Raw genomic sequence first — 27253 nt, forward strand, 5'->3', positions numbered from 1 at the left:
GACAACCAGGTTATTCAAAAGGATTCTCAGCCACCAAATTGTATCCTCCTATAATTACTGTAAGCAAGCAAGAGCGCAAGCAAGCCAAAACCCAACATCACCAACACAGCAGAGGTCCATATTATTTTGTGGGCCATACAGGGGCCTGTGGTTGGGTGAGTCACATGAAACCAGTTTCATCCATGGCAGTAACAAATCGTTAGAAAACCATGATGCATCTGCCACAATCAACTATCATTCTGAAGACTAAGATGCTTAGTTCTATTTTTAAATCAACATTTCCCTAGAATTTTGTACATTTCACCCCAAAATTGTCATTACCGAAATGCGCAGTTTAAATTCTTGGGTCACTTATAAAATTTGACTTTCGAAAAATCTAAATGATTTGAATAATACAAAATATGTTGCTGTAGTTTGTCCATAAATCATACCAATGTTACAATACTTGAAGTCATTAAACTATAATATTTATTACGTAAAAACACTGCATCTGTATTTTTCATTACCGCAACACTTTTTGAAGTTGCTGTAAAAACTCCAATATTTTATTTCTAAATATTGTTATGATGCATCATCTAGAGGAGTAGAGAGTTAATTTAATTACTTCACTTATATGCCTTCAGAATGAGGATCTTATTATTTTTTTATCCCCTTTTCTCCCCAATTTCTTGGTATCCAATTATTAGTAAATACTATCTTGTCTCATCGCTACAACTCCCGTACGGGCTCGGGAAAGACGAAGGTCGAAAGCCATGCGTCCTCCGAAACACAACCCAAACAAGCCGCACTGCTTCTTAACACAGAGCGCAACCAACCCGGAAGCCAGCCGCACCAATGTGTCAGAGGAAACATCGTGGACCTGAGACATTACTAAGACATGAAGGTCAGTCAAACCGGAAAATTTGAAGAACTTTGAACATTTCTTCAAGTGCAGTTGTACGACAACGACGAGACAGCCTATAGGGAGGAGGTCAGAGACCTGGCCGGGTGGTGCCAGAATAACAACCTATCCCTCAACATAACCAAGACTAAGGAGATGCACATCCCCATTCTCATCGACGGGGCAGTAGTAAAGCAGGTTGAGAGCTTCAAATTCCTTGGTGTCCACATCAACAAACTAGATTGGTCAAAACACACCAAGACAGTCGTGAAAAGGGCACGACAAAGCCTATTCCCCCTCAGGAAACTAAAAAGATTTGGCATGGGTCCTAAGATCCTCAATAGGTTCTACAGCTGCAACATCGAGAGCATCCTGACTGGTTGAATCACTGCCGGGCACGGCAATTGCTCGGCCTCCGACCACAAGGCACTTCAGATGATAGTGCGTACGGCCCAGTACATCACTGGGGCAAAGCTGCCTGCCATCCAGGACCTCTACACCAGGCAGTGTCAGAGGAAGGCCCTAAAAATTGTCAAAGACCCCAGCCACAGACTGTTCTCTCTACTACCGCATGGCAAGCGGTACCGGAGTGCCAAGTCTAGGACAAAAAAGGCTTCTCAACAGTTTTTACCCCCAAGCCATAAGACTCCTGAACAGGTAACCAAATGGTTACCCGGACTATTTGCATTGTGTGCCCCCCCCAACCCCTCTTTTACACTGCTGCTACTCTCTGTTTATCTTATATGCATAGTCACTTTAACTATATATTCATGTACATACTACCTAAATTGGCCCGACCAACCAGTGCTCCCGCACATTGGCTAACCGGGCTATCTGCATTGTGTCCCACCACCTGCCAACCCCTCTTTTTACACTTCTGCTACTCTCTGTTCATCATATATGCATAGTCACTTTAACGATACCGACATGTACATACTACCTCAATAAGCCTGACTAACAGGTGTCTGTATATAGCCTTGTTACTCTTTTTTCAAATGTATTTTTACTGTTGTTTTATTTCTTTACTTACCTACACACACACTTCACCATTGGTTAGAGCCTGTAAGCAAGCATTTCACTGTCAGGTTTACTACACCTGTTGTATTAGGCGCACGTGACAAACAAACTTTGATTTGAGTTGCAAAAACCATCACGCGCTATGATGAAAATGGCTCACATGAGGACCGCCACAGGAAAGGAAGACTCAGAGTTACCTCTGCTGCAGAGGATAAGTTCATTAGAGTTACCAGCCTCAGAAATTGCAGCCCAAATAAATGCTTCAGAGTTCAAGTAATAGACACATCTCAACATCAACTGTTCAGAGGGGAGTGCGTGAATCAGGCCTTCATGGTCGAATTGCTGCAAAGAAACCACTACTAAAGGACACCAATGAGAAGAAGAGACTTGCTTAGACCGGTGGAAATCTGTCCAAATTTGAGATTTTTGGTTCCAACCGCTGTGTCTTTGTGAGACGCAGAGTAGGTGATCATCCCAATCTCCACGTGTGATTCCCATCGTGAAGTATGGAGGAGGTGGTGTGATTGTGTGGGGGTGCTTTGCTGGTGACACTGTCGGAGAGTAAATGATTTACGCCATCCCATCTGGTTTGCACTTAGTGGGACTATCATTTGTTTTTCAACAGGATAATGACACAACACACCTCCAGGCTGTGCTAGGGCTATTTGACCAAGAAGGAGAGTGACGGTGTGCTGCATTAGATGACCTGGCCTCCACCATCACCCGACCTCAACCCAATTGAGATGGTTTGGGATGAGTTGGACCACAGAGTGAAGGTAAAGCAGCCAACAAGTTCTCAGCATTGGTGCGAACTCCTTCAAGACTGTTGGAAAAGCATTCCAGGTGAAGCTGGTTGAGAGAACGCCAAGAGTAGGCAAAACTATCAGCAAGGCAAAGGGCGGCTACTTTGAAGAATCAAAAACTTTAACTTTAACTTCTTGGTGACAGGAGGGGTCCGGATGAAATGCATGCCCAAATTCAACTGCCTGCTACTCATCCCCAGAAGATAAGATATACATATTATTGGTAGATTTGGATAGAAAACACTCTGAAGTTTCTAAAACTGTTTGAATCATGTCTGAGTATAACATAACTTATTTAGCAGGCGAAACCCCGAGGACAAACCATTCAGATTTTCTTTTGAGGTCACTCTCTTTTCAATGGTTTTTCATTGGGAATCCAGATTTTTAAGGGACCTTCTTGCAGTTCCTACCGCTTCCACTGGATGTCAACAGCCTTTAGAAATTGGTTGAGGTTTTTCCTTTGTGTAATGAAGTAGCACTGTTCAGAACGAGGGTCACTTTAAGTGTACTGTTAAGATAGAGGCGCGTGACCAGAAAGCTAGCTACAGTTTGTTTTCCTCTTGTATTGAACACAGATCATCCCGTCTTCAATTTTATTGATTATTTACGTAAAAAAAATACCCAAAGTTGTATTACAAAAGTAGTTTGAAATGTTTTGGCAAAGTTTACAGGTAACTTTTGAGATATTTTGGAACCGGTGTTTTTCTGGATCAAACGCGCCAAATAAATTGACATTGTGGATATATACCGACGGAATTAATCGAACAAAAGGACCATTTGTGATGTTTATGGGACATATTGGAATGCCAACAAAATAAGCTTGTCAAAGGTAAGGCATGAATTATATTTTTATTTCTGCATTTGTGTCGCGCCTGCAGGGTTGAAATATGCTTTTCTCTCTTTGTTTACGGAGGTGCTACCCTCAGATAATAGCATCGTTTGCTTTCGCCGAAAAGCCTTTTTGAAATCTGACATGTTGGCTGGATTCACAACAAGTGTAGCTTTAATTTGGTATCTTACATGTGTGATTTCATGAAAGTTAGATTTTTATAGTATTTATTTGAATTTGGCGCACTGCATTTTCACTGGCTTCTGGCCAGGTGGGACGCTAGCGTCCCACATATCCCAGAGAGGTTTTACAGTTTTTTGGTTACTATGTTATTCCATATGTGTTATTTCATAGTTTGATGTCTTATTATTATTATTATTATTATTCTACAAAGTAGAAAATAGTACAACTAAAGAAAAACCCTTGAATGAGTAGGTGTTTCCAAACTTTTGAAAGTACATGCAAGTAATTACAGTACTTGATCTAAAATAATAATTTAGTTAATTGCATTCAAATCAGTGATTTTAGAATTATGCAAGTCATTTGGGATTAACAAATGACACAGTTTGATGATGTATTGGGTTAATGAATCTCTAATAGAGCTCAGTACAGTTTTTCAATGGCAAACTACCAAAACATACATTCTCATTTCAGAAACCTGCCAATCATTACCATAATGCACCAATATTTAGGACACATTAGGAAACATAAAATGTATACTTTAGTAAATTTGACTTAATCTGAAAGTGTGTATTTTGTTCTTTATCCAAATATGTGTACATAAAAATAACATGTAGGCTATACACAAGTTATTATGACAAAAACAAATATTCAGAAAAGATTGTGTTGCGGTAATGAGAAATATACACTACCGTTCAAAATTTGAGGTCACTTAGAAATTTCCTTGTTTTTGAAAGAAAAGCAACATTTTTTGTCCATTAAAATAACATCAAATTGATCAGAAATACAGTGTAGACATTGTTAATGTTGTAAATGACTATGGTAGCTGGAAATGGCAGATTTTTGATGGGATATCTACATAGGCGTACAGAGGCCCATTATCAGCAACCATCACTCCTGTGTTCCAATGGCATGTTGTGTTAGCTAATCCAAATGTATCACTTTAAAAGTCTAATTGATCATTAGAAAACCCTTTTCAATTATGTTAGCACAGCTGAAAACTGTTGTTCTGATTAAAGAAGCAATAAAACTGTCCTTCTTTAGACTAGTTGAGTATCTGTAGCATCAGCATTTGTGGGTTTGATTACAGGCTCAAAATGGCCAGAAACAAAAAACTTTCTTCTGAAACTCATCAGTCTATTCTTGTTCTGAGAAATGAGGGCTATTCCATGCGATAAATTGCCAAGAAACTGAAGATCTCGTACAACGCTGTGTACTACTCCCTTCACAGAACAGCACAAACTGTGTCTAACCAGAATAGAAAGAGGAGTAAGAGGCCCCGGTGCATAACTGAGCAAGAGGACAAGTACATTAGTGTATAGTTTGAGAAACAGACGTCTCACAAGTCCTCAACTGGCAGCTTCATTAAATAGTACCCGCAAAACACCAGTCTCAAAGTCAAACGTGAAGAGGCGACTCCAGGATGTTGGCCTTGTGAAGCTGACGTCACCAACACACACACAGACACACACGTACACACAGACGCTCGGACAGAGACAGAAATAGCATACCTCCAAGGTAATACTCTCTAGGTGCATAATAAGAGTGTAAATTAAACGGCATTTTCTGATAACAGTGCACAAAACACATAACCTACCCAAGTCTCCAACCCTGTATAGGTGGATTAATCTCAAACATTACTAATGAAAATCACTCATTTCAAAGAGTGGCCCTTCCCCACAATTCTAAGCATTATATATGAGGCAAGGTGCAAGGTGCACTATTATTTATTTAATCATATAGGCCTATGCAAGTTGACACAGATTTATCAATAGCGAAATATTCAAAGTTACCCAAACCTAAATGACATTTTTCTGATTCTTTGCCCGTCTATAACAAGAAATATCGGAAAAACACCTTACTGTGAACATTTGATTGACTTTACTAAATTTCAACATTTTAAGTGCCCACACAGGATTGAGTGCCCACACAGCCATGTTATCATATTCTATCACACTAACATCTGATGCCCAGCTACATCTTTACATTCTTATCTGGATAATTATTTATTTAATCATATAGGCCTATGCTAGGGCTAGACATACACACATTTGAAGTATATTTTTATTTTACCTTTATTTAACTAGGCAAGTCAGTTAAGAACAAATTCTTATTTTCAATGACAGCCTAGGAACAATGGGTTAACTACCTGTTCAGGGGTAGAACGACAGATTTGTACCTTGTCAGCTCAGGGATTCGAACTTACATCCTTTCGGTTACTAGTTTGCTCTAACCACTAGGCTACCCTGCCGCCCCATATAGGCTGTGTGTATTGCTAGAATTAGGCTGGGTACTTGGTGGAATCTTGATGGAACTGACGCATGTCAGAAACATCTGGTGATGCAGGGTTTTCTGAAAATTAATATGGATACTGGATAAACAACCCATCTGGCAAGATTGCATCACGTAGCTCACCCTGGCTAAAACACTGGACCAACTTAATTTGCCGTTTTCCATTTCAGGCTCGTGACTTCCCTGGTTTTGATTTGATGTAACTTGCTGTACAAGGTAATTATTGACTGAATCAGTATATTCCAACTGGAGTAAAGCAGTGTTCGTTATATATATAACATCTTTATGTTTGAAGCCTGAAATGTGGCAAAAGGTTGCAAAGTTCAAGGGGGCCGAATACTTTCGCAAGGCACTGTGTATATATATATATATATATATATATATATATATATATTCTTTTTTTATTTATTTTTTTAAATATAATTTGGTGTGTAATTAGACCTAAGTCATATTGAAAATTGCCAGAATGTGGCAAAAGCTCAATGTACCCTCACTGGACACCCTGTGACTGAGAAAGAAGCAATTTTTGCATCCCAGAGCCTCTGAACCATTATTACAAACCACATAACAATCATAAACACAATATCTGAACAGAAGCCTGAACAGTACCCAACCCTACTGAGTATTATATTTCTGTATTATATCAAAGCTCCAAATAATGCAACATTGAGTCAGTATATCCACTAGTTTGTAAATCTTCATCTGATCTTCATCCCACTCCTGAACATCTCAAAGAGCTCTATTCCAGAGTCACAGGACACCATGAGCAGCTTTGTGCTGTGTCATTGCCTTGTCAATGTGACTGTCTTAGCACTATGGACCAGTCATCCTGGTATCAGAGGAATATACATGTTCAAGCCATTTCTATCCTACAGTATTTGCTTTGGGGTGAAGTTTGCTCTTGGTTTTTGGAACGGAACATGCTGGACTCACTATCTGTGACAAAAAAACAAGGTAAAGAAGTCTGTCAAAGGGTTGTAGCAATAGCCCCATGGTAGTCCTGTATCACTAACTGCATTCATTTCACTGATAACTTACAGAAGTAGGCCTACTGATGATAGCTTTGAATATTTAGAGTAGGCCCTTAGATCAATCCACATTTTGAGGTAATTAAATTACATGTGTAAAATTATTCTCATAGCTGGGCACATGATCAAATAGCATACCTTTCACGTGAGAAATTTGTCTAACTCATAATTTCTAAACAATTTTCCGAGATTTGCCACCTCAATCTCAAACAATAAAATATTATTAATAATAATATAGAATATTAAAATATTTCCCTTGTCCACCATTCATTGTGCACTACTGGAAAAGAGACAGTCCTGTCCTATTTATCAATAAAGAAAAAAAATCTATAATATTGCTCCATTTCTAATAAAATGCTCCATTTCAAAGTTTAAAAAAATACACAAACGTTTCCAGGATACAGCCATGTTTTCAAAAGACACTCCTCTAATTTTAGTGATCCTTCAAACCGAAACAATTAAATATAGCAACATTAAAAGCAACACATGCACTGCATTACCAGAAGTGTGATAGGGCACAACATTACTGTCTGAATTTCCAAATATCATTCTCATATCGCACTGAAACTAGCGGCAATTTTGTGAAATATTGTGTCACGGCTACAAATTTGTGGCTCGGTTCGCAGGTTTACCTGTTGGAATAGACGCGTGCGGCACAGTCAGCGAGAGACAAAAAACAGGGGAGGAGGAGAGGAGGCAGCGGCGACAGCCTCCTCAGATCAGCGCAAGATGGTGAGGAGAAAGAGACCATGCAACGGTTCTACCAGCAGTCTAGGAACACCTCCAGTGAGAGATTGAGAGGGGGGAGGATCCTGGGTCTAGAGCGCTGTGGTGGAGGGGGACTGGACCAGCAGAATGGACCAGCAGAGGAGAAGGTGAAAGAAGGAGGTAGCAGCCCAGTAACAAGAGGTGATGTAGCAGCAGGCATACAGGGTTACGGCAGCAGCATCCTCCCTGTAGCCAGCCTGGTTGTGGGTAATCGGAACGAGACAGGCAGAGAAGCAGAGTGAAGAGGGTCTTTCTGGAGGATGCGGCCAGCGTTTAGTCCTTTGTGTGCAGTGTCAGCAGAGATTATCAGAGGAGGAGGGCAGTGAGGAAATTGGCTGCCCAGGCAGGCCATTCGGGTTGGCGTGCATGCATGCACACGTACACACCCACTCTCACACACAGGCGGACGGGATTCTCTTCAGCTGCTAAATCCGTTGTTACTGTCGAACACCGGTGACACACACGGGTATGCGTTGTCTCCCTCACCAACACACTATGCCTGTGTGCGTATTTTACACACTGCACTGCACAGCTTCCTTTCCATACCCAGGGACACCTCTCTCTCTCTTTCTGCTGCCAGTGAACAGACAGCCGGAGAACCGAGATGAGGGGGAGGGGCAGCGAGAGCTGGGGGAAGGGAGGGGCAGTGTGTTTGGAGAAAGGCTGTGCTTTTCTGTGTTAGAAAAGGGGCAGGATGGATGGGGACTTGAAGAATGAGCACCTGGCATTGGTTCCAATTTTCAATCACGGACTGTGAGTAGACCTGAGTGTGTGTGTGCGTGTGTGTTGAGGTATAGCAAGGGAAGTGGAAGAGAAATGGGGGTAGTGTGTGTTCTCACAGCCTTGAACAGCACAGTAATACAGTAATGGGCACAGCTGTGGAGGGCATGGACCGGACAGGACAGTGCATTTTGCAGCCAGCCATTCTACTAACAGTCACTGGCTCATGAACAAGCTACCTAATATGCAGCTGACATTCCTACTGCCAACTAGCCAATGAAAAGGAGGAGCAGGGGGTTCTGGTGCGCCACACAGCAGATTGAGATTGACGGGGCCGGAGTGGAGAGGGTCAAAAGCTTCAAGTTCCTCAGCGTGCACATCACTGACGACCTGAAATGGTCCCTTCACACAGACAGTGTGGTGAAGAAGGCGCAACAGTGCCTCTTCAAATTCAGGAGACTGAAGAAATTTGGCTTGGCCCCTAAGACCATCAAACTTCTACAGATGCACCATTGAGAGCATCCTGTCTGGCTGTATCACCGCTTGGTATGGCGATTGCACCTTCCGCAAATCGCAGGGCTCTCAAGAGGGTGGTGGGGTCAGCCAAATGCATAAGGGCACACTGCCTGCCCTCCAGAACTTAAACAGTCCCCTGTGTCACATGAAGGCAAATAAAATAATCAAGGCCCCCTGTCACCCCGCTACCATCTAGAAGAGGGAGACAGTAAAGGTGCTTCAAAGCTGGGACCGAGAGACTGATTGAAGCTGTTTATCTCCTGGCCATCAGAGTGTTAAATAGTCACCACTAGCCGGCCTCCGCCCAGTGCCCTGCCCTGAACCTTAGTCACTGTTACTAGCCGGATAGCTCTCGATACTGGTCCCTTCAAACGGACACACCCCAGGGGTCTCGTTAATGCAGAGTTCTGTGTTTTTCACACAGAAAAAAAAAAGAGATAAAAAAATACCTTTTCCCTCAGAACAGCCTCAACTCTATAAGGTGTTGAAAGTGTTTAACAGGGATGCTGGCCCATGTTGACGCCAATGCTTCCCGCAGATTTTTTCAAGTTGGCTGGATGTCCTTTCGGTGGTGGACTATTCTTGATACACACGGGAAACTACGGAGTGTGAAAAACCCAGCAATGTTGCAGTTCTTGGCACACTCAAACCGGTGCGCCTGCCACCTACTACCATACCCCGATCAAAGGCACTGAGATCTTTTGTCTTGCCCAGTCACCCTCTGAATGGCACATATACACAATCCATGTCTAAATTGTCGCCAGGCTTAAAAATCCTTCTTTAACCGGTTCCCTCCCCTTAATCTACACTGATTGAAGTGGATTTAACAAGTTACATCAATATGGGATCATTTGGACAGAACTTGAATAATTTTTTCAAGAATAATGGGCAAAATGTTGCCCAATCCAGATGTGGAAAGCTCTTAGAGACTTACCCAGAAAGACTCACAGCTGCAATATCTGCCAAAGGTGATTCTACAAAGTATTGACTCAATGGTGTTAATACTTATGTAAACAAGATATATTTCATTTGGAATACATTTGCAAACATTTCTAAAAACCTGTTTTCACTTTGTCATTATGGGGTATTGTGTGGAGATGGGTGAGATAAAATGTTTTCATCCATTTTGAATTCAGGCTGTAACATCAAAATGTGGAATAAGTCAAAGGGGTATGAATAGTTTCTGAAGGCACTGTATGTATGTATGTATGTATGTACAGTGGGGAGAACAAGTATTTGATACACTGCCGATTTTGCAGGTTTTCCTACTTACAAAGCATGTAGAGGTCTGTAATTTTTATCATAGGTACACTTCAACTGTGAGAGACAGAATCTAAAACAAAAATCCAGAAAATCACATTGTATGATTTTTAAGTAATTCATTTGCATTTTATTGCATGACATAAGTATTTGATACATCAGAAAAGCAGAACGTAATATTTGGTCAACTTTATCAAATACTTGTTCTCCCCACTGTATGTATGTATGTATGTATGTATGCATGTATGCATGTATGCATGTATGTATGTATGTATGTATGTATGCACAGTTGAAGTTGTAAGTTTACATACACTTAGGTTGGAGTCATTAAAACTTGTTTTTCAACCACTCCACAAATTTCCTGTTAACAAACTATAGTTTCGGCAAGTCAGTTAGGACATCTACTTTGTACATGACAAGTAATTTTTCCAACCATTGCTTACAGACATATTATTTCACTTATAATTCACTGTATAACAATTCCAGTGGGTCAGAAGTTTACATACACTAAGTTGACTGTGCCTTTAAACAGCTTGGAAAATTCCAGAAAATATTGTCATGGCTTTAGAAGCTTCTGATAGGCTAATTGATATCATTTGAGTCAATTGGAGGTGTACCTGTGAATGTATTTCAAGGCCTACCTTCAAACTCAGTGCCTCTTTGCTTGACATCATGGGAAAATCAAAAGAAATCAGCCAAGACCTCAGAAAAACAATTGCAGACCTCCACAATTCTGGTTCATCCTTGGGAGCAATTTCCAAACGCTTGTACGAACAATAGTACGCAAGTACAAACACCATGGGACCAGGCAGCCGTTATACCACTCAGGAAGGAGACGCGTTCTGTCTCCTAGAGATGAACGTACTTTGGTGCGAAAAGTGCAAATCAATTCCAGAACAACAGCAAAAGACTTTGTGAAGATGCTGGAGGTAACAGGTACAAAAGTGTCTATATCCACAGTAAAACGAGTCCTATATTTACATAACCTGAAAGGCCGCTCAGCAAGGAAGAAGCCGCTGCTCCAAAACCGTCATAAAAAACCCAGACTACGGTTTGCAACTGCACATGGGGACAAAGATCGTACTTTTTGGAGAAATGTCCTCTGGTCTGATGAAACAAAAATATAACTGTTTGGCCATAATGACCATCGTTATATTTGGAGGAAAAAGGGGGAGGCTTGCAAGCTGAAAAACACCATTCCAACCGTGAACCATGGTGGTGGCAGCCGACCTCAATCCTATAGAAAATTTGTGGGCAGAAGTGAAAAAGTGTGTGAGAGCAAGGAGGCCTACAAACCTGACTCAGTTACACCAGCTCTGTCAGGAGGAATGGGCCATAATTCACCCAACCTATTGTGGGAGCTTGTGAAAAGCTACTCGAAACATTTGACCCAAGTTAAACAATTGAAAGGCAATGCTACCAAATACTAATTGAGTGTATGTAAACTTCTGACCCACTGGGAATGTGATGAAAGAAATAAAAACTGAAATCTATTATTCTGACATTTAACATTCTTAAAATAAAGTGGTGATCCTAACTTACCTAAGACAGGGATTTTTTACTAGGATAAAATGTCAGGAATTGTGAAAAACTGAGTTTAAATGTATTTGGCTAAGGTGTGTGTAAACTTCCAACTTCAACTGTACATGATTCCATATGTGTTATTTCATAGTTTGGATGTCTTCACTATTATTATACAATGTAGAATATAGTAAAAATAAAGAAAAAACATTAAATGAGTAGGTGTGTCCAAACCTTTAACTGGTAATGTACATTTTGGGGGATTTGCGTGCCCATGAAAACTGTTTTCACCCCATCACATAAGGAGACACGAAATGTAGTTACACTTAATTTCTGAGATCTCTATACAAAAAAAACTCTAGAGACAGAATTCTTACAGTGTTAAAGTTCAGTGTCTAATTTAACTGATATATGCTATAACGACAACTTACACTGTCATAAATGCTAGGACAGAAAAGTAATGTTTTATATTACACGATTTTGGACAAATCCGTCAAGACACCAACCATGAGAAAGGGTTAAACATAGGTTTTAAATCAACTGGTGAATTTGATTGACTATAGCTATGTTTCCCCCTGAAATCTTAATGTAATGTAATGACATGAGAAACAGCTGTAACAAGTTGTCCAGTGTAGGAAATCCTCACTGGTACCCTAGTTTATAGAAAGACCCACGCACAAGTCATATTCTGCACTTCCAAGTTTCAGACAACTTTCAGCAGCAGCATCTTAGCAATACACATAAACTGGATAGGCATAATGCCTGTGATTTTTCAACAATCAGAGATGTCTGATCAATGTCAATAAATGAAAAAAACAGCTTAATGTATACTAGGCTAGAAGGAACACTCAAACAAACCCATGAGGCATAGCTCAAGTGTAGGGGCACATAGGATTCATTTTTGAGTAATACAGAGCAAATTATCACATATCCTGTATGGTAGGATAGACAGTGATAACCTCATTGTCCCAAAACAGCCTTAAGAACATTAGCCAAGCTAATATCAAACAATGGTGACAAACTAGACAGAAACAGCAACACAGTCCAGTCCAGTCAAACACCACTCAAAAACGATTGATTCTAAGACCTCTGTTTAGAAAGAATGTGTGCTAATAACAGCACCTGAACCACCACACCTCAAGGCTAGAATAGCCTACTCAAAATCTAATCTTATTGGTCACATACACGTGTTTAGCAGATGTTATTGCGGGTGTAGCGAAATGCTTGTGTTTCTAGCTCCAACAGTGCAGTAATATCGAACAATATCTAACAATTTCCCAAATTATATAAGTAAAGGAATTAAGAATATATAAATATATGGACGAGCGGCACTTAGCAAGTATTTCTTCTGCCTGAGGAGTGTGCAAATCTCTGTATTTGTATCACATTTTTTTGCAAAGTTTCACAATAAAACATACATTTAGCAAGGCTAGACATTGTTTTTCCTTATGATTTTTTTCAGCAGTAGTTGCAATGGGGGATGTATCACCTGCATCTTTGCAGTGGACTGAGCAAATATTTATTCTGGCTGAGGAGTATGCAAATCAATGGGTCACCCCAGAGAGGGGTCATTGCAAATCAGGGGCATTGGGCAGCAATGAGGAAATGTTATCATCAAAATCTGGAGTTTATCTTTAACAGTTATCACACTTTTCTGATACCAGTGAAGAAGCAGGCTCACACCTGCTATTGAAACCAAACAGGGCAAAACAGAGATGTGTATATATTTTTGTACCTTTATTTAACTAGGCAAGTCAGTTAAGAACAAATTCTTATTTTCAATGGCGGCCTAGGAACAGTGGGTTAACTGCCTTGTTCAGGGGAAGAACTACAGATTTTTACCTTGTCAGCTCGGGGATTCGATCTTGCAACCTTTCGGTTACTTGTCCAAAGCTCTAACCATTAGGCTACCTGCCACCCCTGATAAAGGCCTTGGGCTAACTAAAGGCATAGGCCTACTTATTATGTAGCTGACTTCATTTATGCAATACAACCATATTGAGGCTTTGAGGCTATTCTTTGGCGGCAGGTCTAATGTTGCTAGTTTAGCCAATCAACCTACAAAAATGTAATTAATTTGTCACCAAATGAACATAAACTACTTCACTGACACACAATGTAAACACTGGCTACTCCTGAATTTCAGGAGGTATAGGTGTAACGTTAAACCCACGTGGGTTTTAAATGTGTGAAAGTAAGTGGATTTACATTAAAGTGCAATCCACAAAGCTGCTTAAAATGTCCGGAATTCTATCCTTTTCAATGGCCATAATGACATTAGGCGACAACAGCTGCCATGCATGGACTGAGGTTTATTGAATACGTCGTGAAAACGTTTACCGTTTAAGATCCAAACAGAACCAACCTGAACGAAACGGGGAGGGACCTACCTGCATTTATCCAATAGAAACGTTTTCCGTTTGGAGTAAACGGTTTCTGTTGCAAAACGTTTACGAACAGACGAAACGGATAATTTACACCCCTGATATGCATTACGTTAGCTACATTCATTGGTACAGCTGGTAGTCATGATAAGCTAACGTTAGCTAGCTAGCACACATTTAGCTAGCTAACTCTAAAAACGTTTAGCTAACATTTTAGCTAAGCTACTAGTTCGAAAAAAATGTTGTCGTGCTTTCCTTACCCGACTTCAAATATTTTATCGGTGTTAACGTGTAACTCCATATGGGTGTCTATGGTCATGGTTAACGTCTGCTGTGCTCAGGACGGAAGTTGATTGGCTAACTAGCAAGTTGCAACCTAGCCAGTCAGCCTCACGCCCATACCAAAGATTTCTTATAAATAACCCAAGATAGACCACAGCCTGTCGTTTCCAATGGGGGCAAATTAACCATAGTGGGCAGAACAAACAAGGAGGTGGGCCGAGCCAGGCACTAGCTAGCGTGATCCTATTGGCATGTTCTAGCATCTATTTGCATATTTCGGTTAGGGAACTCTGAAGTGGGCGTGTGCATTAACTCAATTTGCCCTTGAACTCCTTCTAAACAAGCAACTTTAAAAACGTTGGCAAAGGGTAAAGTCTACTAAACCTAGTCCACTCTCCGTAACAGAGTCTAGTTTGGGGAACAGAAAACTGTACTGAGATCAAATGTTTCATAGATGAGAAAATAAGCAGAACATTGGCCAAAATCATCTTTTTCGCTTTGAAGAGATACATAAATGTGTTTGCATTCTCTTGTTTTGTTGCATTTATGATTGTTTTTTCTTTAAAAATATATTTAAATATTCAATGGACTAAATATGGACACGTTTCGTTTAGATTGTTCTTCTCCTTTTCAGTTCTGTTTTAATTTGTTTAAAAGCTGTCTCAGTGGAAAACAAAATATTTTAAATTGTCATTTGACAACGGGTTTTGTATATTTGTTCTCCATCTTCTCCCACCGCCAGCCACTGGGCTTCCTCTCATATTTGGTGGTGGGTGAAAAAGCCAACAGGATGCTTCAGATTTACACATCCGGTGAAACATCTGGCTCATTGTTCTATCTGTGCCCATACAATGAATTGTGGAGGAAATACAGTGCGTCACTTCTTGTTTTCTCATGCACAGAAATAGCTGGGTGGCTAACCCCTGCATAAAGTGTATCTATTCATGTGTTGAATGTATTTATGTTTCCTGTAAACATTAAATAACAATAGCCTGCTCAGAGGACATAGTTTGTCACCTATCCAGTAACGTAATTTAACTAGCAGATTGACTCCTTGATCAGACCGACAGCATCATTGATTCAAGGCTGGGTAATAAATTCTGCAGTCACATTTTTTCAACATTAGTGCTGAATGATTAACCGAAAAGTCTTAAATAACCAATGACCTACATTGGTGAAATTATTTGAATTCCATTTCGTAGGTTTTTTTTCTTCTGTGAGCTTGATGCTAAATTTATGTAAAGATAAATCAGATCAATCCCAAACCGTGCGATGTAGTAGGGAGTTGAAGTTTCAAACAAACCAATATTCTACATAGTTTATCACAGAAAACGTGGTAATCCACTACAATGACCGTAATCCATTGCGTGCTCATTTACTGTCGGGTCTGTGTGGAGCAGACAGAGAAAAGAGAAAGTTTGAGGGACAGAAAACAGTTGCTTTGCATGGTATCACTCAGTGGTGGGAAAAGTACATCATTGTCATACCTTAGTAGAAAATTACTCAAGTAAAAGTGAGTCACTCAATAAAATACTACTTTAGTAAAAGTCAAAGTATTCGGTTTTAAATACTAAAGTAAATGTAATTGCTAAAATATACTTAAGTATCAAAAGTAAAAGTATAATTTTACATTCCTTATATTAAGCAAACCAGACAACACAATTTTCTAGTTTTTAGTTATTTACGGATAGCCAGGGGCACTCAAACACTCAGACATAATTTACAAATGAAGCATTTGTGTTTAGTGAGTCTGCCAGATAAGAGGCAGTAGGGATGACCAGGGATGTTCTCTTGATGTGTGAATTGGACCATTTTCCTGTCCTGCTAAGCATTCGAAATGTAACGAGTACTTTTGGGTGTCAGGGAAAATGTATGGAGTAAAAAGTACATTGTTTTATTTACAGTGGCTTGCAAAAGTATTCACCCCCTTGGTATTTGTTCTTTTTTGTTGCCTTACAACCTGGATTTAAAATAGATTTGAGGGGATTTGTTGATTTACACAACATGCCTACCACTTTGAAGATGCAAAATATTTTTCACTGTGGAACAAACAAGTTATAAGACAAAAAAACTGAAAACCTGAGCGTGCATAACTATTACCCCCCCCCCCCCCCCCCAAGTCTCTTGGGGTATGGCTCTAAAAGCTGGGCACATCTAGCCACTTGGATTTTTGCCCATTCTTCAAGGCAAAACTGCTCCAGCTCCTTCAAGTTGGATGGGTTCCACTGGTGTACAGCAATCTTTAAGTCATACCACAGATTTTCAATTTTATTGAGGTCTGGACTTTGACTAGGCCATTCCAAGACTTTTAAAATGTTTCCCCGTAAACCACTAGCGTGTTGCTTTAGCAGTATGCTTAGAGTCATTGTCCTGCTGGAAGGTGAACCTCCGTCCCAGTCTCAAATCTCTGGAAGATGTAAATAGCTTTCCCTCAAGAATCTCCCTGTATTTAGCGCCATCTATCATTCCTTCAATTCTAACCAGTTTCCCAGTCCCTACCGATGAAAAACATCCCCACAGGGATGGTTAGTCTCGGGGTGATGAGAGGTGTTGGATTTGCCCCAGACATAGCGTTATCATTGATGGCCAAAAAACTCAATTTTAGTCTCATCTGACCAGAGTACCTTCTTTCATATGTTTGGGGAGTCTCCCACATGCCTTTTGGAGAACACTAAACGTTTTTGCTTGTTTTTTTCTTTAAGCAATGGCATTTTTCTGGCCACTCTTCCGTAAAGTGTACAGCTTAAAGTGGTCCTATGGACAGATACTCCAATCTCAGCTATGGAGCTTTGCAGCTCCTTCAGGGTTATCTTTGGTCTCTTTGTTGCCTCTCTGATTAATGCCCTCCTTGCCTGGTCCGTGAGTTTGTGGGTGGCCCTCTCTTGGCAGGTTTGTTATGGTGCCATATCCTTTCCATTATTTAATAATGGATTTAATGGTGCTCAGTGGGATGTTCAAAGTTTCAGATATGTTTTTATAACCCAACCCTGATCTGTACTTCTCCACAACTTTGTCCCTGACCTGTTTTGAGAGCTCCTTGGTCTTCATGGTGCTGCTTGCTTGGTGGTCCCCCTTGCTTAGTGGTGTTGCAGACTCTGGGGCCTTTCAGAACAGGTGTATATATACTGAGATCATGTGACAGATCACGTGACACTTAGATTGCACACAGGTGGACTTTATTTAACTAATTATGTGACTTCTGAAGGTAATTGGTTGCACCAGATCTTATTTAAGGGCTTCATAGCAAAGGGGGTGAATAAATATGCACGCACCACTTCTCTTTTTATAATTTTTTGAAACAAGACATTTGTTTTATTTCACTTCACCAGTTTGGTATATTTTGTGTATGTCCATTACACAAAATCCAAATTACAGGTTGTAAATGCAACAAAATAGGAGCAACGCCAAGGGGGTGAATACCTTTGCAAGGCACTGTAGGAATGTAGTGGAGTAAAAGCTGTCAAAAATATAAATAGTAAAGTAAAGCACAAATACCCCCCCAAAACTACTTGAGTAGCACTTTTTACTTAAGTACTTTACACCACTGGTATCACTACCTGAAAATACATGATCTAAGTGTTTGATACTTTGTCATTCATCAGTCATATAAAAAGCATGCCTTTTTTTACTTTGAAGAACTACTAAAATAGTGAATTTGTCAGACAGCATAGGCAGCAGCTCTATAGAGATGAGATGACTTGGAATGAAAAAATGTATGTATCAAATAAAACAAATAATGTGAATAAATTATGGTTAATAAGTGATAAGCAGTAATGGGCAGTCACTACTTTTGTTTTATTTTGTTATAGCATTCAACCCACATAATGCATAGTGCATTTACTGTCTACAAAATTATCGAAATTGAAAACAGTGATTATTTTAATTATTGAACATAAACGACCACAAAAAGCACCAATTGTTCAGCACTATTCATTATGTAATCCAACATTTTTACTGGATGTGTGCCCTCCAAGGACCATTCATGGCTGCACCCCTGCCGAGTCATGTGAAATCCATAGATTAAGGCCCAATTTATTTATTTATTTAAGTTGACTGCTTTCCTTATATGATCTGTAACTCAGTAAAATCTTTGAAATTGTTGCATGTTGCGTTTTTATTTTTGTTCAGTATACTTCTGGTGTACCAAACAAAACTCAATGACTCTGTCGGTGTGATTAAAATAAGCTTGAGGCAGCAACTAAGCAAGCCACCTAGCTAGTCAACCTCGGTAGGTAGCTAGCTAAACGCTGCATCAACCTTTCGCTTTACTTTTCTCTTCAAAACAAAGTGCCATTGAAGTGTCATCCTTACAACTAACAAAATAAAACATCAGGTTGCGAAGAGTGGCGGTCCAGGCTAGTTGAGGTTAAAGTGGAAATGGTGCTCTCTGCTGGTGGCAGAAAAACAGACCATGTGTACTGGATATTTAAAAATCATTAGTTTTTTTTGTGTCAACAAATGACTCGATAGAAGTTGTACTCCATTCCATTCCCTTGTCATGTTACACCAAATCTGTTTACTTAAAAAAGGTGCATCCAGATCACTATACTATTCATTACCACTTTGTTGATTTGGTCTGTCTATAGTTAATATACAGGTACTCAGTTACAACTGAGAGAGAATTAGTCGTTTTCAACGTTATTACGAACAATGCAATGATGTTCAAACAATGTTTTTTCAGCAACAGTAACTGAGTGATGCAAGTGCTTTATCATAGGAGTCCAACAGAGGGAGTATGTGTTGCTTGTGGCCATAGTCCCTAAAATGTTTTTGCACTATGACCCACCCAAAGGGGTACCACAACTGAGTCTTTATTCTCATCCATGCTTTCCCACTCTACTGCACATATTATGCGTATATATATTTTTAAATAAATTATGTAAAATATAACATCTCATCTTGTACAATGAGTTCCAAATATTTGCGCAGCTTTGGTATCATTGCTTTATAGCATATTTTATATGCACAACAGGACACCAAAAATGCATAGTATTTAAAAAATACACTAACAACAAGAGCAGAACTACAGCCAAATACAGTAATTACAGATACGTTTAGGTGGGATGCACAACCAGTACATAGCACTTATGCTAATCTCCATATAACCCAAGTCCACTCATGTGGTTTTGGAATTGTGTGCCAAGCTGAAGCCCGCCCCTCATTGTGAGGGACCTGCTGTTGGGTTGGCCCAGTCAGTCCCTGACACTCTGAGGCTTGGTTAAGGAGGTTACTATGGTGAATAAGTCCCATCTGTAGAGTCTACAGAGGATATCTGAATGTCTAGCATCTGTTTGATGCTACAGAGCCCTGTACAGTTTTAATATAAATGTCTTCTGTGAATTCATAAGGGCAGACAAATTTAAAAGACTAATAGAAAATATCTTATTTATTTGATGGTGGTTCTAATCAGGGCTCTCCAACCCTGTTCTTGGAGAGCTACCATCCTGTAGCACTGTAGTAACCTAGCACACCTGAGTCTAATAATTAGCTGGCTGGTTTAAAAAAAGGAACTAGGTTAGTTACAACTATGGTAGGAGCATAAACCTACAGGAGGGTAGTTCTCCAGAAACAGGGTTGGAGACACTTTAATTGAGGATGACGGGCTCGTGGTGATGGCTAGAGTGGAACGATATCAAATACATCAGTTTCAATGTGTTTGATACCATTCCATTTGCTCCGTCCTGGCCATTATTATGAGCCATCCTTCAGTGTGTTCTACATGATCTTATGCTGAATCACACTGTCTGCGTTTACACATACAGCCCAATTCTGCTATTTTTTCACAACAGATCTTTTTCAGAGCTGATCTGATTGATCAAAAGACCCATTAGTGAAAAAATATCAGAATTGGGCTGCCTGTGTAAATGCAGCCATAGTCCTTTATCTGGCTTCGGTACACTGGCAAATGTGTTTGGCATGGTGCACTGGGGAAGCGGAGACTCTTTGTGCTATGGCGATGGGCTTGTCCTGTCTGCGGTGAATGGCCAGCTGGATAAGGCTCTGCCGAAAGTGGTGTAGGGCTTCTTAACCACCAACTGTTTGGTCCTCTTGAAGAATATTTCCTGGTACTGCACAACTCCTGAAAAAGACATGGTTGTGATGTTAGCATTTTACACTTTGTGGAAGGGATGTAGGGCAACACGGCCTTTGGTGGTAAAGGTATCAACGGAATGGGACCGGCTAGCATATTGTTTAGGGAACATTGGGAGCTGCTTTTGAGAGGAAAGTGAATGTGCTGGGGCGGGCTCAAGGAAGTGTGAAAAGTCTTTGAAAGGCAGTATTCAACACAGTATGAATTGTTGTGTATGGGAGATTGAGGAGAAATGGTACCTAAATCGCTCTCGCTTTGGGGGGGTATGTGTACTTTACTATTTAGATTTTACAGCTTTTACTCCACTACATTTCTAAAGAAAGTAATGTACTTTTTACTCCCAAAATTTTCCCTCACACCAAAAAGTATTTGTTACATTTCGAATGCTTAGCAGAACTGGAAAATGGTCCAATTCACACACATCAAGAGAACATCCCTGGTCATCCCTACTGCCTCTGAACTGGCAGACTCAAACACATGCTTCATTTGTAAACATTGTCTGAGTGTTGGAGCGTGCCCCTGGCTAACCGTAAATAAAAATTATGCAGTCTGGTTTTCTTAATATAAGGAATTTGAAATGATTTATACTTTAACTTTTGATACTTAAGTATATCTAAAACCAAAATACTTTTACTCAGGTAGTATTGTAAGCACAACCAAAACCCCCTTCCTCATCTCAAAGTACTGTCTGTAAACATCCCCCAGCCCATTGACTTTGACAAATCATTCTTGTCAATAGTAGCCCTTTGCAGGGGAATTTTGTAGACATGTCTTTGTATTGTATTTTCTGCAGAGAGAAGAATGAGGTGGTTGTGTCATTACTGTTGTGTCACTCCCTCATGCTTGTGTACCCAAAATGCCCCTGCTTTGGGGTATTTTAACAGCAGGACACTGTGGAATGACTCCAGATAACCAGTTTTCCAAAAATAAAAAAGGTCAAAAGAGAGGAGGGGTAGACTATGGTCTGGAAGGTATTCTGTGGTCCTCAGGCTACCTCTAACCACCGGTAACACCATAACACAAACACTACCCATTTCATGTTAATACCATACTTACTGTAAATTGAGCTATCTTAGCCAACTTACCTTCACCTTGTGCTGAGCTGGGGGTTGGATGCGCATCATGGTGTAAGATTCTATACCACCTGCAACAAAATATAGAATACACAACTTAACCACCCCACCAATTGTATTGATCTCTATTAGACTGGCTAACTAAGCATACCTAACATGGACATTTCAATAGTCAGTTTGCTGTTAGCTAACTATATTAGCGTCACTAAATTGGCACCACGAGTGTTAGCCAACTATAAACGGTTTATACACATTCATCATTAATACCAACACGCAAACAAAGCGTGAGTTAGCTATATCGACCATTTTTAATAACATGGTGTTTACCACACAAGGGTGAATGGGTCGCTACCAAATTAAAATACCAAATAAGAGTAACATTAGCTAGCATCAGAACGAACAAACATGTTCACCCTGCTGAAGGTAACTTAGCTAGCTACCAGTCTAGCAGTGATTACCATGGCAGCCATACGCGTAATTGATTGAGTGTATACCAAAATATAACTTAGCGATATGATTTAACGTTAGCTGATGGCTTCCAGAGTTCAATAGGACTGTAACGTTAGCTAGCTAACTTACCCAGCTAGTCCAACTAGGCTAGCTGACGTTAGGTTACTTCTAATTGAGAATCTTCAATTTTGTTGTGAAGGAAAGTATATCGATGGTATCGCATCACTTCTCAGCTGTCGTCGAAATACATCACCCATCAGTTCAGCCTGAAAATCCATCTGATAATGGTCCCATCATTATTGATAACCGTAACTACTTGCAGAATCTAATTAGCACAGCCAGCCACATAACACCACACGGACATGATGACAAACAAACATTTAAAAAAAATATATATTTTGTTTAGCGAAATTGAGATTACTGTGTGGTGATCTTCTTCTATGGTATAATGGCGTTCGTAACAATTAAATGTGCATTCTGCCACCTACAATGCGGGTGGATAATGATAACCCAAAAATGTAACGTTTGGGTAAAAATAAAATATCATACTAACTACCCCAAAAAATAAATTAACCAAACAAAATCAATCTGCTTTTCTGTAAAACCCTCATTCTAATCAGGTCCCAACCCCGGCTCAGGATCCTCCTGTGAGGGCGGGAGATTTCCTAGCGACAAAGGTCATTGTAGTGTTTCTGTCTTGGAGCCCCAAAACATATCGGCCGCAGCTTTTATTTTATTTTTATTTGTTCTGTTTTGGGACAATGAGGTCATCACTGTCTATTCAACCATACAGGATGTGTGATATGGTTTTTCTTTATTATTATTATTTTTTACTATTTTCTACATTGTATAATAATAGTGAAGACATCAAAACTATGAAATAACACATATGGAATCATGTAGTAACCAAAAATGTGTTAAACAAATCAAAATATATTTGATATGAGATTCTTCAAAGTAGAAGAATCTTGCAGTAACCAAAAAAGTGTAAAACAAATGTATTTTATTTCACCTTTATTTAACCAGGTAGGCTAGTTGAGAACAAGTTCTCATTTACAACTGCGACAAGGCCAAGATAAAGCAAAGCATTGTGACAAAAACAACAACACAGAGTTACACACGGGATAAACAAACGTACAGTCAATAACACAATAGAAAAATATATCTACAATGTGTGAAAATGTAGAAGATTAGGGTGGAAAGGCAATAAATAGGTCATAGTGGCGAAATAATTACAATTTAGCAATTAACGCTGGAGTGATAGATGTGCAGATGATAATGTGCAAGTAGAGACGATGAGGTGCAAAAGAGCAAGAAGATAAATAACAATATGTGAATGAGGTAGTTGGGTGTGCTATTTACAGATTGGCTGTGTACAGGTACAGTGATCGGTAAGCTGCTCTGACAGCTAATGCTTAAATTTAGAGGGAGATATGGGTCTCCATCTTCAGTGATTTTTTGCGATTTGTTCCAGTCATTGGCAGCAGAGAACTGGAAGGAAAGGCGGCCAAAGGAGGTGTTGGCTTTGGGGATGACCAGTGAAATATACCTGCTGGAGCGCGTGCTACGGGTGGTGTTGCTATGGTGACCAGTGAGCTGAGATAAGGCGGGGCTTTACCTAGAAAATACGTATAAATGACCTGGAGCCAGTGGGTTTGGCGACGGATATGGAGCAAGGGCCAGCCATCAAGAGCATATAGGTTGCAGTGGTGGGTAGTATATGGGGCTTTAGTGACAAAACGGATGGCACTGTGATAGACTACATCCAATTTGCTGAGTAGAGTGTTGGAGACTATTTTGTAAATGACTGCCTAAGTCAAGGATCGGTAGGATAGTCAGTTTTACGAGGGTATGTTTGGCAGCATGAGTGAAGGAGGCTTTGTTGCGAAATAGGAAGTCGATTCTAGATTTAATTTTGGATTTGAGATATTTAATGTGAGTCTGGAAGGAGAGTTTACAGTCTAACCAGACACCAAGGTATTTGTAGTTGTCCACATATTCTAAGTCGGAACCCTCCAGAGTAGTGATGCTAGTCGGGCGTGCAGGTGCAGGCAGCGATCGGTTGAAGAGCATGCGTTTAGTTTTACAAGCATTTAAGAGCAGTTGGAGGCCACGGAAGGAGTGTTGTATGGCATTGAAGCTCGGTTGGAGGTTTGTTAACACAGTGTCCAAAGAAGGGCCAGATGTATACAGAATGGTGTCGTCTGCGTAGAGGTGGATCAGAGAATCACCAGCAGCAAGAGCGACATCATTGATATATACAGAGAAAAGAGTCGGCCCGAGAATTGAACCCTGTGGTACCCCCATAGAGACTGCCAGAGGTCCGGACAAGAGATTTGACACTCTGAACTCTATCTGAGAAGTAGTTGGTGAACCAGGCGAGGCAGTCATTTGAGAAACCAAGGCTATGGAGTCTGCCGATAAGAATGAGGTGATTGACAGAGTCGAAAGCCTTGGCCAGGTCAAAGAAGACAGCAGCACAGTACTGTCTTTTATCGATGGCGGTTATGATATTGTTTAGGACCTTGAGCGTGGCTGAGGTGCACCCAGGACAAGCTCGGAAACCAGATTGCATAGCAGAGATGGTACGGTGGGATTCGAAATGGTCGGTGATCTGTTTGTTAACTTGGCTTTCGAAGACTTTAGAAAGGCAGGGAAGGATGGATATAGGTCTGTAACAGTTTGGTTCTAGAGTGTCTCCCCCTTTGAAGTGGGGGATGACCGTGGCAGCTTTCTAATCTTTAGGGATCTCAGACGATACGAAAGAGAGGTTGAACAAGCTAGTAATAGGGGTGGCAACAATTGCAGCGAATAATTTTAGAAAGAGGATCCAGATTGTCTAGCCCAACTGATTTGCAGGAGTCCAGATTTTGCAGCTCTTTCAGAACATCAGCTATCTGCATTTGGGTGAAGGAGAAGCGGGGGGGCTTGGGCAGGTTGCCGCGGGGGTTGCAGAGCTGTTGGTCGAGGTAGGGGTAGGGGTAGCCAGGTGGATAGCATGGCCGGCCGTAGAAAAATTCTTAATGAAATTCTCGATTATCGTAGATTTATCGGTGGTGACAGTGTTTCCTAGCCTCAGTGCAGTGGGCAGCTAGGAGGAGGTGATCTTATTCTCCATGGACTTTACAGTGTCCCAAAACGTTTTGGAATTAGTGCTACAGGATGCAAATTTCTGTTTGAAAAAGCTAGTCTTTGCTTTCCTAACTGACTGTGTATATTGGTTCCTGACTTCCCTGAAAAGTTGCATATCGCGGGGCTATTCGATGCTAATGCAGTATGCTACAGGATGTTTTGTGCTGGTCAAGGGCAGTCAAGTCAGCAGTGAACCAGAGGCTATATATGTTCTTAGTTCTACATTTTTTGAATGGGGCATGCTTATTTAAGATGGTGAGGAAAACACTTTTATAGAACAACCAGGCATCCTCTACTGACGGGATGAGGTCAATATCCTTCCAGGATACCGGGCCAGGTCGATTAGAAAGGCCTGCTCGCTGAAGTATTTTAAGGAGCGTTTGACAGTGAGAGATTTATTTCTGGAAAGGTGGATTTTTAAAAGTAGAACCTCAAACTGTTTGAGGTAGTAAGACCTGGATTGTAAGACAGAACTCTGCAGGCTAACTCCGCCCCCTTTGGCAGTTCTATCTTGATGGAAAATTATGTAGTTGGGGATGGAAATTTCTGAATTTTTGGCGGCCTTCCTAAGCCAGGATTCAGACAAGGCTAGGACATCAAGGTTGGCGGAGTGTGCTAAAGCAGTGATTAAAACAAACTTAGGGAGGAGGCTTCTGATGTTAACATGCATGAAACCAAGGCTTTTACAGTTACAGAAGTCAACAAATGAGAGCGCCTGGGGAATAGGTGTAGGACTGGGGGCTATAGGGCCGGGGTTAACATCTACATCACCAGAGGAACAGAGGAGGAGTAGGATAAGGGTACGGCTAAAGGCTATAGGAACTGGTCTTCTAGTGCGTTGGGAACAGAGAATAAAAGGAGCAGATTTCTGGGCGTGGTAGAATAGATTCAGGACATAATGTACAGACAAGGGTAGGATGTGGGTACAGTGGAGGTAAACCTAGGCATTGAGTGACGATGAGAGAGGTTGCGTTTCTGGAGGCACCAATTAAGCCATGTGAGTTCTCCGCATGCATGGGGGGTGGGACAAAAGAGCTATCTAAGGCATGTTGATCGGGACTGGGGGCTCTACAGTGAAATAAAACAATAATAACTAACCGAAACAGCAGTAGACAAGCAATCACAAGCATAAAGCAATCACGGGTGTTGGTCGGGAGAGCTAAGACAACAACGTGTAAATGGCGATGAATGGGCATAGAGGGTCAGTTAGGTACACACAGGACCTGAGTTCGAGGCTGGGACCGACAGATAAACAAAATGTGGTACAGTGTTAATGAACAGACCAGCAGGCATCAGCTGTGTAACCGAGTGATCATAGGGTCCAATGAGCAGCAATAGGTGAGTCAGGGAGCCGTTCGGTAGTCGCTACTACGCTAGGCAAATGGGAGACACGGCGTTCAGAAAGCTAGCGGGCCGGGGCTAGCAGATGGGTCTTTGGCGACATCGCAATGGAAAGCCTGTTGAAACCACATCGGTTGATTACGTTGGCAGACCAGTCGTGATGGATCGGCGGGGTTCCGTGTCGACAATAAAGGGTCCATGCCAATTGGTAAGCTAAAAGGTGAAGACCGCTAGCAGGGGCAAACAATGACTAGTAGCTAATATTTAGTTTGCTGGCTAGCTTCTGATGGAGGTTCCAGTTTTAAGGTATGAAAAAATAGCAGATCTGTACCACATTGGGTGAGGCGAGTTGCAGGAAAGTATGTTTAGTTTATAGATGGAAAGTGAGATTAAAATATATATGAAAAAAACATAAAACACACTATTTACAGACTAATAACACGGGATAAGACAATTAATCACTGTGGCAATAAACGTCAATAAATGCCACAAAATCCACCTTCTTCACAATGAGTGCATCTGTCACGTTCTGACCTTAGTTCCTTTGTATTGTCTTTTATTTTAGTATGGTCAAGGCGTGAGTTGGGTGGGTTGTCTATGTTAGTTTGTCTATGATCTTCTATTTCTGTGTTTGGCCTGGTATGGTTCTCAATCAGAGGCAGCTGTCAATCGTTGTCCCTGATTGA

The 27253-nt window shown here is 40.7% G+C and overlaps 1 protein-coding gene and 1 long non-coding RNA gene across 7 annotated transcripts in view; both read right to left on the bottom strand.

Annotated features, from left to right (window-relative positions):
• Nucleotides 1-14612, bottom strand: part of LOC110492229 (E3 ubiquitin-protein ligase MIB2) — a 70720-nt gene extending 56108 nt beyond the window's left edge. For 2 of the 6 annotated variants that reach the window (XM_036947199.2, XM_036947198.2), the window contains exon 1: nucleotides 14205-14561. In XM_036947199.2, coding sequence (XP_036803094.1) covers nucleotides 14205-14325 — 121 coding nt within the window. In that variant the 5' untranslated portion in view covers nucleotides 14326-14561. Of the gene's footprint in view, nucleotides 1-7661; nucleotides 8401-14204 lie in introns of those variants that run through there. The other 4 variants (XM_021566366.3, XM_090203315.1, XM_021566367.3 and 1 more) reach the window with 4 other exon arrangements.
• Nucleotides 14613-18978: 4366 nt separating this feature from the next.
• On the bottom strand, nucleotides 18979-22779 carry LOC110492230 (uncharacterized). The gene is made up of 3 exons (XR_002468978.3): nucleotides 22224-22779; nucleotides 21657-21715; nucleotides 18979-20559 (listed from the first exon to the last, which is right to left on the bottom strand). It is a non-coding gene; the product is annotated as an uncharacterized LOC110492230 (long non-coding RNA).
• Between the last annotated feature and the right edge of the window lie 4474 nt (nucleotides 22780-27253).

The sequence above is a fragment of the Oncorhynchus mykiss genome, chromosome 16 (genome assembly GCF_057628025.1).
Source record: "Oncorhynchus mykiss isolate SJ-2025 chromosome 16, ASM5762802v1, whole genome shotgun sequence".
NCBI lineage: Eukaryota > Metazoa > Chordata > Actinopteri > Salmoniformes > Salmonidae > Oncorhynchus > Oncorhynchus mykiss.